Source organism: Lycium barbarum, chromosome 8 (assembly GCF_019175385.1).
Source record: "Lycium barbarum isolate Lr01 chromosome 8, ASM1917538v2, whole genome shotgun sequence".
In the NCBI taxonomy this organism is placed as follows: domain Eukaryota; kingdom Viridiplantae; phylum Streptophyta; class Magnoliopsida; order Solanales; family Solanaceae; genus Lycium; species Lycium barbarum.
In genome coordinates, this window is record NC_083344.1 from 128,233,195 (window position 1) to 128,248,195 (window position 15,001).

Sequence of the window (15,001 nt, forward strand, 5' to 3'; positions counted from 1 at the left end):
AGTTGAGGTCTGAACCTTGGGGAGCAAGACTGCCTCATCAATGGGAATACAAATAAGGAGCTTTCACTTATAACCATCAAAGCCATCAAAATCAATTACTCTCACCCCTAATTTATATGGCATATTTGACTTTGTAAAAGATTCTTTTTAACAAATAATTTTTTGAAAATTTGTGATTAAATTAGATTATATATATTTTATGATTATAAATCATATTATTAAGAGTAAAATGTGAAGCTTTAAATTAAATTATTTCTAAATAAAAATATGTGACATTCTTTTTAGCACAAATTGAAGGGGAGCCTTGGCGTAATTGGTAAAGTTGTTGTCATGTGACCAGGAGGTCACGGGTTCGAGCCGTGGAAACAGCCTCTTGCAGAAATGCAAGGTAAGGCTGCGTACAATAGATCCTTGTGGTCCGGCCCTTCCCGGACCCCGCGCATTGCGGGAGCTTAGTGCACCGAGCTGCCTTTTCTTTTTAGCACAAATTGGAAGGGAAAAAAAAACAAAGTATCCCGCATGAATTAAGACGGAGGAAGTATATATCCAGTTACCTATATACTTGGATAGAATAAATTTATTTGCATTTATTGTTTATATAAGACTTATAAATGTAAGATTTACATGCATACTTATAATCATATTTTCTTCATTTCATTTTACGTGATAATGTTTGAATAAAAAAAGTATAGGAGGCAAAAAAGATCATTTAAAACTTGTTGAATTTTTTGTAACTATAAAAGTACGTATGTCGTTAAAAATAAAATATTATAACGTCATATAAATGAAGCGAGAAAAGTATTAAAGTAACAGCATATGGTTTCGTTTCAAATTGATATCTTTTATAATTGAAAAATAGTTTGAATAAGTGTAAAAATTATGTGGGAGTAATAAATTCGTATACCACAGATAATCGTGGTAAGATAAATGAGATTCTTCCATTTTTAATTAAAGGTTCCGAATTTTAGTTATGTAAAGATTGCTTCATGATCAATGTTTCCTTTAGGTGTATCCGTTATTAAGTTACATTAATTTTTAGCGCGTGTGTGTTGCATGTATGTATTGCGTCAAGCAATAAATATATATATAAATTATGGAAAAAAATAATTATTGATGATAAAATAAATATAATATTTATTTAAATGATAAAATAAATATTATTACACTAATAGTGATTATTCAATAGTTTCTTACCTCATAAATATGATGAATTTCATTAGTATTAATATCTCACCTAACGTAGGCTACTAAATTTTGATTTTTGAATACTACTTAGAACATTACAAAACAAAAAGAATATTTTGCACAGCAAGCCACATGTTATCTTGCGTCAAGTTGGCTCATTGATTTTCCCTCTTTGTCTGGCGTCATTGCTTGCGCCCTCTCATATTTTTAGTGTTCACATTTTTTATAATTACTCAACCTTCTAGAAATATTGGCTTGTCTTTATTCTTTTGTATTATTATTTTTCACTAGTGTTTAATAGTTATATGTATTCCAAGCTGGAAAATTTTAGGTAGAGAGAAAAAACGCTCTCCGTTAGAGATGATTTTATTTACAGAGATCAAATTTCATACTTTTAATTAATGATATAGGGATATACACTGTCTGTCATATACTTTGGTAGTTATTGTTCTATATGTCTTAATTCATGTGGTACATTTTTTAATCTGCTTTAAAAATTATACTCCGTATTACATTTTTATATTTAGAAATAAGTGAACTTTTTAAAAATTGTTCAAACCATATGTTTTACAAATATATCTTGTTAAATTTTATGTCTCGTTAAGTATGTCAGGTAAGATTGAACGGATAGAGTACTAATTGTTTCAAGATGAGTAAAACAAACCAGAGCTTTTTAAAATTCAAAATTAGAAAAATACAAACTCAATTGTTGAATAATTTTCAAACGAACGCAATTATGGCATTTGTTTATTTGTTTGTGAAGTCTTAACAACCAAAAGCAATTATGACATGGTTGTATATATGTGGAATGTGTTTTTATTTTCGGACTCAATTTTTTTTTTTTTAAATAGGCTGCGCGTGTTGTCAAACACCTTTACCTAGATAAATTAACCATAAAAAATGTGTCACAGTCTTTAATTATATGTATTGGGCACAATAAGTTATAATCCGTCATGTTTTTTACAAAAGGAGATGACATATTTTATATAATTAACTTGTTTATGTAACAAAAAACACTTGAAAATGCACACAAAAACTTTTCTAAAGGTTGAGCCAATAATATTTAGATATAGAAATACTTTCATGTATTAAAATGTTCAAATTATAATAAATCGTAATTAAAATATCTAAATAAAACTTACTCATCCTCCTAAGTTAAAAAGTATTGCAGGGACTTGTGAAAAAGGTGGTGGTACAGTACTTGGAGAAGAAATTTGGGCCCACACGGAAAGCCGAAAATCTGGTAGATCGGAATTTACCTCAAAAGAAGAAATGTCACCGCAGAAATGTAAATGGGCCCACACACGATAGATAAGTGGGCCTTAAGGCCCATAGGCCCACGTGAGATCCAAAAGGTAAAAGTGAGATTAGGTAGCATCTTAGACGACGTGTCCCCACTATTGGCTTCTCATCATTTCTTGATTTCATTTAGTGGTATGAAATTTTATCTTAAAACTTAAAAAATCAAGAGTTTTCTGATTCTTTTCTAAAATAGTGAATTAAACACTAGTGCTTTTTTAATTGTAGCTTTTAGGTAGCCATTTAAGTGAAGGAAGAAGGTGGCATTTTTTTATTTTTTTTTAATTAAAGTCCACTAGGCAGAAGGTGGCATTTGTTTCAAGGTTGAAGGCAAAATTTAAATTATTTCACGAGAATCTATGTAAGAAAAGACACCTACAATTCACTTTACCGTCTTCGCATATATACTTGCCTAGTTGCCTACATTAATCAATTCTAGTGTATCTGACTTTACTCAAAATGAGTTGATTGTTTCACTGTTAGAGTCACACATGAGAGTGATGGGTAATGAGGCAATTAAAATCCATTTTAATTTGTTTGTCTTACATTTCTATTTAGCCTGTTTTAAAAAAATATTTTTTTTATTTAACAACCCTTTATTGGTAACATACCACATGATATAGAGTGAAGAACATTTTGGTACATGCATATTTTTAATTGTGACTACAAGATTGAAATGTTTTCTTTATTTTTTTATACTCTGTACGCAGCCAAGCTAAGAATTGAAAGTGAGAGAGTATGATTTTTTGCAATTTTCTCCTCATAAACTAGCTTTTAGCATAGAAATTGGCTCAAATTCCTTTTTATCATAATGTTATAGCGGAGTCATTCTAATTTCGATTTTCCCAATATCGGATCCCATGTTTTATTGCTCAACTCTAGTATCTAGTTTTGGCGTGCAAACTGCAAAGAAGTTAGATAGAACCACATTGATGCCGAACGGGAATTAATCACTTCATGTGGTTTTGGTATCATCACCTCATGAGGTAGTTTTTTAGGTAGAAACTCAAGATTCGTTTTCTTATAATGATATTGAAGTCAGACACATTCATAGTTTTTGGATTACATAACATTGACCCCATGTTAGATTGTTTTGCTGTAATATCCAATCCTCAGCTTAAGAAGACGTTAGAGTTCGACCTCAGAGTGGGATAGAGTAATTGATCTCCTTATGCCACATTTCACAATTATCACCTCATGATTTAAAATTCAATTAGCTCAAGGTCTATCCTCTTATCAATCAATTCGCGACTTATAGGAGTTATTAGTTCTTCAAGCCAAAACTGAACAAGACCTACTTTAAACTCATAAATTTGGTCATCTTTTTTCTAGAGAGAGTGGGGCCAAAGAATATAAAAGAAATTTGGAGACATTGAAATAAAACACAAATTATTAAAGGGAATTCAAACTCATGCATTATTAGTACCTGAATTCTGATTTTATATTATTAGACGACGTATGCGCAGCACGGGCCCAGCACTTTGGATTATCATGTATCTATGTGTATGTAGTTGTGTTTGGATAGTGCTAATATATATATATATATATATATATTCAAAATACGATTAATATAACATTGTAGTTTGTGCTCCTTATCCAAAACTTTATTATATTAGTGTTTGCTACGAATACTGACTTTCCTGATTTGGTTATCCAATTGAAAGATTTGAAATACACTTTGTCCTACCGAGTTTCATGTCATCATCTCTTTCTAATCAACAACACTGAAAAACGCTTTCATGTATCAGCATCTACTGTAGTCTTAAATTTTTAAGTATAGACCAACTTCATCATTTTAAGAAAATATGTGTATACGTTTCTTAACCGTTTATATTTCGTCTTCTCGATGTTATTCCTCATTATTTGTGTAAGACGTATGTGAAAGGGTATAAGTTTAAATCTTTTGATTTGACTTCTTTAGCGGTTTTTGTGTTCAATTTAAATCGTTATTTCTTTTTTCCTAAATTTCTCTTCGGTAAATTTTTTGTAAGCGTACCTTTACCATTTTCTGAACTTATAATTATTATTTAAATGCCATATTTTTTTTTCTTCACGTGGATCCCACCTTAATTTTTTTATTTTTTTTTACAATTATTTCCTAATTCTTCACATGGATCGCACCTTAATTTTTTTTTATCTCAACTATTATGGAAGAGTGGGCCCCACCTTAATTTTTTAAAATTTATACTATTATAGAAAAGTGGGCCCCAACTTATTTTTTTTTTAAATTTCTACTATTATAGAAGAGTGGACCCTATCTTAATTTTTTTTTTTAATTTACTATTATAGAAGACCGTTTATATTTCGCCTTCTTGATGTTATTCCTCATTATTGGTGTTAGACGTATAGTATAAGTTTAAATCTTTTGGTTTTATGACTTCTTTAGCAGTTTTTGTATTCAATTTAAATCGTTATTTATTTTTTCCCGAACTTCTCTTCTTTACATTTTCTCTAAGCGTACCTTTAACATTTTCTGAACTTATTATCATTATTTAAATATCCTAATTTTTTTTTTCACTCCTACTATTATAAAAGATTGGGCCCCATTTTTTTATTATTTGTTCTACCATTAGTGAAGATTGGACCCCATCTAATTTTCTTTTTTCATTTTTTTGCACGGATTGCCCTTCTTTTGGGGTGGTCTTTGAATTTTGCCCCTCATATTTGTGGTCTTTAAATTTTGCCCTTCGCTTGGATACCTGAGGTTCTGGGTTCGAACCCCCGCTCAGGCATAAAATAAAAAAATAATTTCGCAAGGCAGGGCTGGAGGGAGTGTATGCCGGATCCGACGTAAAGTCCTTAAGGAAAAACTAAAGTTATGCCGGAGGGGGCATAACTTTTGCTCAAGGCATAGTTTAGTTATGCCTTATGGGGCAAAACTTTTCCTTAATGAACTATGCCTTATGGGGCAGACTTTTAATTAAGGCATAACCAAAAGTATGCCCCATAAGGCAGAACTTTCTCTTAAGGTATAGACTTTGCCTTATAAAGCAAATTTTTAGTTATGCCTTAAGGAAAAATTCCGCCTTATGTGGCATACTATAAAAGTTTGCCCATTAAAAGTATGCCCCCGTCGGCATAAACTTGTGAAGGAATTACCAAAGTTATGCCAGACCCGGCATACTTATGCCAAGTCTGCCCATAAGGCATAAGTATGTCGGGTCTGACATAAGTTTGGTAATTCCTTAACAAGCTTATGCCGGTGGGGGCATACTTTTAATGGGCAAACTTTTATGCCGGACCCCGGCATAAACTTGTGAAGGAATTGCCAAAGTTATGCCGGACCCGGCATACTTATGCCAAGTCTGCCCATAAGGCATAAGTATGTCGGGTCCGACCTAACTTTGGTAATTCCTTCACAAGTGTAGGCCGATGGGGGCATAGCGAAATTTATACTCTGCCTTTCAATTTTTTTAAAAAAAAATTTGACTGTGTGGGGGTTCGAACCTGGAACCCATGGGGTTTAGCCGAAGGGCAAAATTTAAAGATTTCAACTATGAGGGGCAAAATTTAAAGACCACCCCCAAAAGGAGGGCAATTCTGCGAATTACCCTTCTTTTTTTAACAATGTTTCTACCAGTAGAGAAGATTGGGCCCCACCTTTTTTTATATAATTTTTCTACCATTAAAGAAGATTGAGGCCTACCCCTTTTTTTTTTTTTTAAATATAGACTGACGACGAAGCATGAGTTTAAACCCATGCTTCTATATAGTTAAAATATCCCGCATAACACGTAAACTCTTAGAAAACTTATGCAAATATTATTTAAGAAAAATAAAAATAATAACCAAGTGTGTGCAAATTAATTGTAAATTTGTGTCGAGATTAATCTTCACAAATCCGAACCAAACGCCTATAGTGAAATTTCCTACATTACTTAGATGCAACGTGTATTTAATATGGTTAGACACCTAGGCCGGAACTCAAATATTTAGACCACTAAATTATCTTTTTTCTTTTAGTTTTAAAATATAAAATTTTAAAATGAAAGAAATTAAAAGGAGCAAATGTTTAACGGCAAAGTGGCTAACATCTAGCTGTTAAGACTGTGCGTCAAAAAGTGCGAACTATGTTAGCCGAGTTGGGAGTCGCGTTTAACGCGTCGGCTTCTAAATAAAGCCGATAACACGCCTCCACCGTCAAATACTACTAGTAACCCAAGATATTTAAATATAAGTGACCTTTTAAATTTTAAAATTGAGGGGAGTTGATTCAAGTTTTAATTATTGAACAGAGCTAATTATTTTTTATTAGTGATTAGGGGGTTTTAAGCTTGCCCAACAGTTTTATTTTTGACACTTTGACCCTCAACTTTATTTTTAACACTTTGCCCTCAAGTTTTATTTTAAACACTTCGTCCCTCGTCCCCACCCCCCTCCCTACCCCCATCCCCCACGCCTCTCCCTGCCTTTTCTCCCCACCCCCCACAAAAAAAATGTTTTTTTGAAAAATATTTTAAAAAGTTCTTTTTTGTTTTTTTGCACCACCCACACCCCTGCCCCCGACCATGCCCGCCCCCACCAAAAAAAATATATTTTTAAAAAAAAGCTTTTTAAAAGCTTTTTTTGTTTTTTTTCACAACCCCCCACCCTGTCCCCAGCCCCTGACCACGCCCCTTCCCTTGCCCCCCACCCCCACCCCCCACCAAAAAAATATTTTTTAAAAAAAGAATTTTAGAAGTTTTTTTTTTACACAACCCCCACCCCCTGCCCCCTGCCCCCAGCCCCCCACCACGCCCCCTCCCATGGCCCCACCCCTACCCCCACCAAAAAAAATATTTTAAAAAAAAAAGATTTTTAAAAGTTTTTTTTTATTTTATTTTTTTGCACCACGCCCCCTCCCTAGCCCCCCACCCCTACCCCCACCAAAAAAAAATTTAAAAAAGATTTTTAAAAGTTTTTTTTTTTTGGTTTTTTTGCACCACCCGCCCCCAACCCTCCCAAAAAAAATTAATTTTATTTTAAAAAAAAAGTTTTGAAAAGTTTTTGTTTTTTGTTTTGGGCATCATCCCCCTGCCCCCTCCCCGCGCCCCCACCCCCTACCTCTAAAAAAAATTTATTTTTTTTAAGAAAATTTGAAAAGTTTTTGTTTTTGATTTTTTCACCACCCCCACCCCACCCCACCCCCCCCACCCCTCCCCAGCAAAAAAAATTGAAAAGAATTTTTTTTTTCTTTGGTTTCTTACTCCACCCACCCACCCCAAAAAAACAAAATGTTTTGAATTTTTTTTATTTTTTGCACCACCCCACCCCCCAAAAAAAATCTTGAAAAAAAGTTTTGAATTAGAGAGAGAGATACCTCCTCCATATGTTGATCCTAGCAAACCCGGAAGAAGGCGGACAAAGAGGAGGCGTGGAATCGGGGAATCATTGCGAACGAGAAAAAACAAATGCTCTTTATGCAAAACAATTGGCGCAAAAAAAAAACATGTCCAAACCGAAATGCTCCATAGTTGTTAATTGCACTGTGTTGTAATAATAGTTATTTGTTGGAACTTTATGACATTTTAATGTTGTTCTTTTTTAGAATGATAATTTCTGTTCTTGGTGTTCGTGAACTTGGTTTATATGATATGTTGATCGTGTTCAATCACAAATGTGTGTATTTTTGTTAATAAAATTGCTGAACAACTTCCAACAACTAATGAATCTGTTGCAACAGCTCTGTAACTTGTTGTGTTTTATCCAACAAGTAACAAGACTTGTTGCAGTAACTAGTATCTTATTGGGTTTTATCCAACTGCTAAAGGATTTTCAACAAGTAAGCAATTTGTTGCAACAACTGACATGCCTTGTTGCAGCAACTAAGTTACATTTTGGGGTTTTTCCAACAAGTGGAGTGACTTGTTGCAGAAACTAGGTAACTTGTTGTGTTTATCCAACAAGAGTAAGGACTTGTTCAACAACTATGTCACTTGCTGCAACAAATACTACAGTTGTTGCAACAGATACTACACTTGCTGCAACAGATATTACAATAGTTGCAACAGATACTACTTGATTCACCCATATTTAGTGATCAACAAAGGGAAATCAATGATATTTAGTGATAAACAAAGGAAATCAACGATATGTAGTGATCAATTTATAATACTTAATCAATTTGATGGTATTTTGAGTCAGGAAAGATGATCTACTAAATCAATATGCACTAAATCCAATGATCATTAGAGTGAATTGATATCAACTACTTCATTCACCCATATTTAGTGATAAACAAATGAAATCAATGATATTTAGTGATTAATATATAATACATAATCAATTTGATGGTATTTTGAGTCGGGAAAGATGATTTACTAAGTCAGTATGCACTGTGAACTACTTGATTCACCCATAGTTAATGATAAACAAAGAAAATCAATGATATTTAGTGATCAATGTATATACTTAATCAATTTGATGTATTTTGAGTCAGGAAATATGATATACTAAGTCAGTATGCACTTAATCGAGTTATCATTAAAGTGAATTGATGTGAACTACTTAATTCACACATATTTAGTGATAAACAAAGAAAATCAACGATATTTAGTGAACAACATATAACACTTAATCAATTTGATGTTTTTTGAGTCAGGAAAGATGATCTACTAAGTCAGTATGCACTAAATCGAGTGATCATTAGAGTAATTTGATGCGAACTACTTGATTCACCCATATTTAGTGTTAAACAAAAGAAATAAATGGTATTTAGTGATGAATATATATATATATATATATATATATATATATCCTTAATGAATTAGATAGTAATTTCATGTAATTTCACGGATTAGATGGGCAATTCTAATTGTATTCTTCCTAAATCGAGTGATCATTAGAGTGTTTTGATGTAAAGTACTTAATTCAACCATATTTAGTGATAAATAAATGAATTCAATGTTATTCTCAATATAAACAAAGGAGTTTAATGTGATCAATATCGTGAATATGTTGCAACAATGGAAGAGTTGTTGCAACATATGAGATATCTGCTGCAACATATGAGTAAGTTGTTACAACATATGAGATACCTGCTGCAACATATAAGTAAGTTGTTGCAACATATGAGATATCTGCTGCAACATATGAGTATATTGTTGCAACATATGAGATACCTGCTGCAACATATAAGTAAGTTGTTGCAATAATTCAAATCTGTTGCAACAACTAAGCAACTTGCTTAAACATCTGATCCATCTGTTGAAACAGATTAATAACTTGTTACAACTTCTTCAAGTGTATGATCTGTTGCAACAATTAACTCATATGTTGCGACATATTTTTTAGTTTTTGCAATAATTTAAGCCATTGTTTGATTTTTCCAACAAGGTGAATAATTTATTGCAACAACTAAGCAACTTGTTTAAAAAGATTAGTAATTTGTTGAAACAGATTAGTAACTTGTTGAAACAAATTAGTAACTTGTTGCAACATCTTCAACAATTGCATGCATCTGTTGCAATAATTAGTAAGCAAAATAAATAAGTTCATAAACAGAAATTGTTCAACGGCCACCTTGGTTGCAAATACCACAGTTGATCAAAATAAATAAGTTCATAAACATCATTCACAAATAACATAAAGGACAAAAAAAAACAGAAATTGTTCAACAGCAACCTTGGCTCCAAATACCACAACTTAAGTAATAATTTGTTCAGCAACTGCCTTCTAAGGTGTAGCAAATTTCCTTGATCTACTCCATCTCCTCCAGTTCCATCATCAGTTTCTTCATCTTCTAGTTCTTCTTCACTTTCTTCATTTGTATTTACTGCTTCTTTGCTCAGTTCTTCATCTCTTTCTAAGGATTGATTGTCAGTTTGGCTGTTCAATTTGACAATATCTTTCCTCAACATTTGCTGATTCATAAATAAATTGTCTACTTGTTGCAACACGTGTAGAAATTGTTGCAACAACTACAAATCTGTTGGATATCTTCTACAAACAGAACCAAATAACTGAAGCTATGTCCAACAGATTTGTAGTTGTTACAACAGATTGTCTATTTGTTGCAAAAGTGTAGAACTTGTTGCAACAACTACAAATCTGTTGGATATCTTCTACCAACAAAACCAAATAACTGAAGCTATGTCCAACCGATTTGTAGTTGTTGCAACAGATTGTCTACTTGTTGCAACAAGTGTAGAACTTATTGCAACAACTACAAATCTGTAGGATATCTTCTACAAAAAAAAACTAAATAACTGAAGCTATGTCCAGCAAATTTGTAATTGTTGCAACAGATTGTCTACTTGTTGCAACAAGTGTAGAACTTGTTGCAACAACTACAAATCTGTAGGATATCTTCTACAAAAAAAAAAAAAAAAAATATAACTGAAGCTATGTCTAACAGATTTGTAGTTGTTGCAACAGATTGTCTACTTGTTACAACAAGTGTAGAACTTGTTGCAACAACTACAAATATGTTAGATATCTTCTACAAACATAAGCAAATAACTGAAGCTATGTCCAATAGATTAGTGAGTCGTTGCAACAGATTGTCTACTTGTTGCAAAAAGTGTAGAACTTGTTGCAATAACTACAAATCTGTTGGTTATCTTCTACAAATAGAATCAGATAAATACAGGAAAAGAACAAAAAAACTATATGTTGGATATATTTTCCTAAACCCTGACCAAGCCAGGCAGCAACAGAAAAAACATCTATTCACTACAAACTTTTCCTAAACCCCCAAATAAAGAAAATCAATACTTAAAAAAAAAATATTGGAGGGGGGGGGGGGGGGGGGGGGGGAGGTGGCTGGTGAAAAAGCAAATAAAATAACAAAATTTTAAAAAAAAAATTGCGCTGGGGGAGGGGGAGCGGGGTGGGTGAGGTGTGGAAAGAAGAAGAGTGGGGACTGGAAAAAAAATCAAAACTTTTTTTTTTTTTTTTTGGTAGGGGGGAGGGGGTTGATTCCGCGGGGGGAGGGTTGGGGGGGGGGTGAAAAAACAAATAAAGAAATTAAAATTTTCTTTTAAAACAAAAAAAAATTAAAAAAAAATGGGTCGGGGGGGTGGGGGTGTGTGGGGGTGGAGGAGGAGGAGGAGGGGGTGCTGGTGAAAAAGCAAATAAAAAATATCCAAACTTTTCTTTAAAAAAAAAATTGGGGGGGGAGGGGGGGCGAAGGGTGGGGCTGGGGGCGGCGAGGGTGGGAGGAGGAGAAGGGGGGCTGGTGAGTTTTTTTGGATTAAGTTGGGATCTTTTTGTATTTTATAAAAGATTAAGAAGTTTGAAAAAAATACATTTTGGACCTAATCTTCTTAATCCTAAATGTAATTGGGTTTTGATTTGATGCGGTCCCCACAAGTTACTTATACTAATTTCACAACTAAAATGTAACCTTTAGTTAAATCTTCCTAGTAACCCACTAGACCATTATCCATTTTGGATCTTCTCTATTAGTTCTATTTTTTTAACACATGCAGTTGGCATAATATTAGGGTAATTATTTTAGTTAGACGCTTATAAAGTGAAGGGAATAAGTAACATACTAGGAGTATTAATTAACATGATTAAACATTAGTATATAAGGGTTGAGTTTGAATGAATTTAGTAACTTTTGCTTAGATCATTAATTTATATTATAACTTCTATAAAATATGTATAAATATTTTATTTCGAACCTTGATTTAGCTTAAATGGAATAGTGAGGATTCATGCAACAGACCTTAACTTGTTTGCTATTGGGGTGTGGTGTAGTAATAGAAATTTATGTTACTATTGATAATCAATTGCGATGATAGTAATTAAAATGAGTTCTCGTACCACCAAAGGGTTGTTGTAAACTGAGGCAAATCTAGAATTTCTAGAACATTAGTGCACCACTAAAAATAAGAATGAAAAATATATATTAAGTGTGAATTGGTCCCTAATCCTCTAGGTAAACAATTCAACATTCGACCAAGTGCACCCTTTAGGGGTCGTTTGGTAGATAGTCGAAATTATCTCGGGATTATAATCCCGGGACTAATTTATCCCATCTATTGGGATTATTTTATACCATCTAAAAGATGTTATAAAATAATCTCAGTATAAGTGGGATAAGAAGGTATAAGCTGGGATATGAATTCTAGCAGATAATATTATACCAATTTTAAAAAATATATATACATAAAATACAGCTTTACGGAAAGACCATGGGTTCACGTGCCCCAAATTTAGACTATAAAATCGCCCATGGTTGCGAAATGGATATTATCCCTCTATCTTTAACCAAAGTCTCAAATTCAATTAAGGCTCCCATGTGGTACCAGATACCAAAATGAGAAACTAAAATAGTCAAGCTATAATTCGATTTCAAATTTAGAACCCATTATCTTTAAATACCAAAATGAGAAACTAAATTTGTGTACACCAGTAAGCCTCCTAGTTGCAGTCTTTTGACGGAAGCACTCCATAAGTTAATCTCAAGTATAGTTGCTATATTTCTAGCACTAGTTACATTTATTAATAATTAGTTTGGATGATTTTGCTAATTTTAAAAAATTAAGAGATATAAATCATAGTATTTCATATTTGTTTGGAAAAGTGCGTTTCAACAATCAAAATCTTAGATCACTCTACACAGTTAAAACAAAATACTTTAAAATTTTAGACCATAGTTTTTTTTAGTCTCAATTGAGTCATTAGTATCCGTACACATATGCTGACGCGTGTCCCCATAAAACGCGGTTTCATTTCCCCTCTCTATTTATTCCCCGTTTTCCTCACCATTTTCTCCTCTCAAACCTCAAAAAAAATCTTCCATATCCATCTCTCAATTTTCTTAAGTCTTTTTCTAACTTTAATCTTATCGGATAAACATGATATAACATCCATTTTTGAGCTGAAAATCACTCAGTTTTATCAACTTTTAACAGGAGTTCTAGTGAAAAAAATTGATTTTTTTTTGTTAGATTCGTATCTAATCTTTAAAACAGCTTCTGGGTCTTTCTCAAACTTCATTTTCCTCTTAAAAACATGTTATAGACATCCATTTTAAGCTTAAAAACACTCAGTTTCATCAATCTTTAACAGAGTTCTAGTGAAAAACTCGAGGAAAAAAAAATAGTTTCATCTTTAATCCTTGAAACAGCTTGTGGGTCTTTTTCAAACCTCATTTTCCTCTCATATCATTTTGAGTTTAAAAACAGTCAGTTTCATCAATCTTTAACAAAGTTTCATAAAAAATTGAACTTTTTTTTTTTTAAGTAACAATGACGTCTTCTGATAATTTAATGACAATGGAGCAATGGTTTTTTCGTTCTACCTTTAATGAACCTTGGTTTCCAGATACGTCTGCTAAAGAAACCGAAGCCTTAACAAAAGTGCTTCAACAAAAATCATCATTTTCCGTTGATGACGTCATGCCTACGGTGGAAATGACGTCATCCCCGTTTATTCAGACACCGACTGTTTCCGGCGGGTCGGAAAACGAGACCGCCGTGTCTAAACGGCGGAGCAACGGCGGCGTCAGCAACAAAAAGATCGTTAAGCGTAAGCCACGCGCTTCAAAGCGCGCGTTGACTACGTACATAACTGCTGACGTGGATAGTTTTAGACAGATGGTGCAGGAGGTGACCGGTGCGAAATTTGGTGGGAACGGACACGTGGCGGTTTGTTCTGTTTTGAAACCGGAGCCTAGACGACCGGTTGACCGGGTACAGCAAGTTAGCTGTTTACCTACACTTGACACGTCAGCTTTTTTACTGGACCCCACTTCGTCGTTTATGCAACCACCAACACACGCGCCGCCGTCTGCGGTGGTTGGTGACGGTGGTTATTGTTTTGACTCTTTTTCGGGGTTTCCTACCCTTGAATCAGGAATGTAATGATGCTAATGTTAGTAGTACTAGTAGTTAAAGTACTTATTTTGTAATATTAGGGACTGTATTGTAATTTTATCTTTGTAGTTAAGGGAGGGGTAAAATGGGAAAATCAGATCTGTTCATAGTTGTTGTAGCTTTGGGGATACAATGTTTCTGATGCTGAAATGAATCATTAGAAGATGATGTTTTCTTTCTTGATTTTGTTTAATTTTGGGGTAAACAAAGGGGAATGTGTATTGGTTGGTTGGTTTATTATTTATGTATGATGATGTTTCTTTAGTTTTTCAATTTCTCATTAGCAGTGTAAATGCTTTTCTTAAGCTCCAAGTTTGTTCTTTTTTGTTTCGCACTTGGCGTCTGGCACCTTTAGTCGTGAGTAATTTGAATTTGTGTCGCATAAGGTTAATTTGAGGAATGTACATTTTCTATCAGGATTTTTTTTTATTCGCTTTTGGAGGACATCATACGTTTTCTATCAGGATTTTTTTGTTATTTAGCGAATGGTTCTAGACATTTTGTCGTTTTCAGAGCTTGTCTCGTTGGTGTTTGACACTTGTTTTAGAGTTGCGAGTAATTTGAATTTGTTTCGCGTAAGGTTCGATCGATTTTTGTTATTTAGCGAATGGTTCTAGACTTTTTGTCGTTTTCAGAGCTTGTCTCGTTGGTGTTGGACACTTGTTTTAGAGTTGTGAGTAATTTGAATTTGTTTCGCGTAAGGTTCATCG

General features: G+C 33.5%; 1 protein-coding gene across 1 annotated transcript; it reads left to right on the forward strand.

Moving 5' to 3' along the window:
* Window positions 1-13,182: 13,182 nt before the first annotated feature.
* LOC132607321 (calmodulin-binding protein 25-like) lies at window positions 13,183-14,474 on the forward strand. The gene has a single exon (XM_060321256.1). It carries the CDS (start codon window positions 13,665-13,667, stop codon window positions 14,277-14,279), a length of 615 nt encoding a protein of 204 aa, XP_060177239.1. The 5' UTR covers window positions 13,183-13,664; the 3' UTR covers window positions 14,280-14,474.
* The last annotated feature ends 527 nt before the right edge of the window (window positions 14,475-15,001 follow it).

Bases quoted from the DNA above. Each gene is read 5' to 3' on its own strand.
- LOC132607321 (XM_060321256.1), top strand. From the start codon at position 13,665: ATGACGTCTTCTGATAATTTAATGACAATGGAGCAATGGTTTTTTCGT.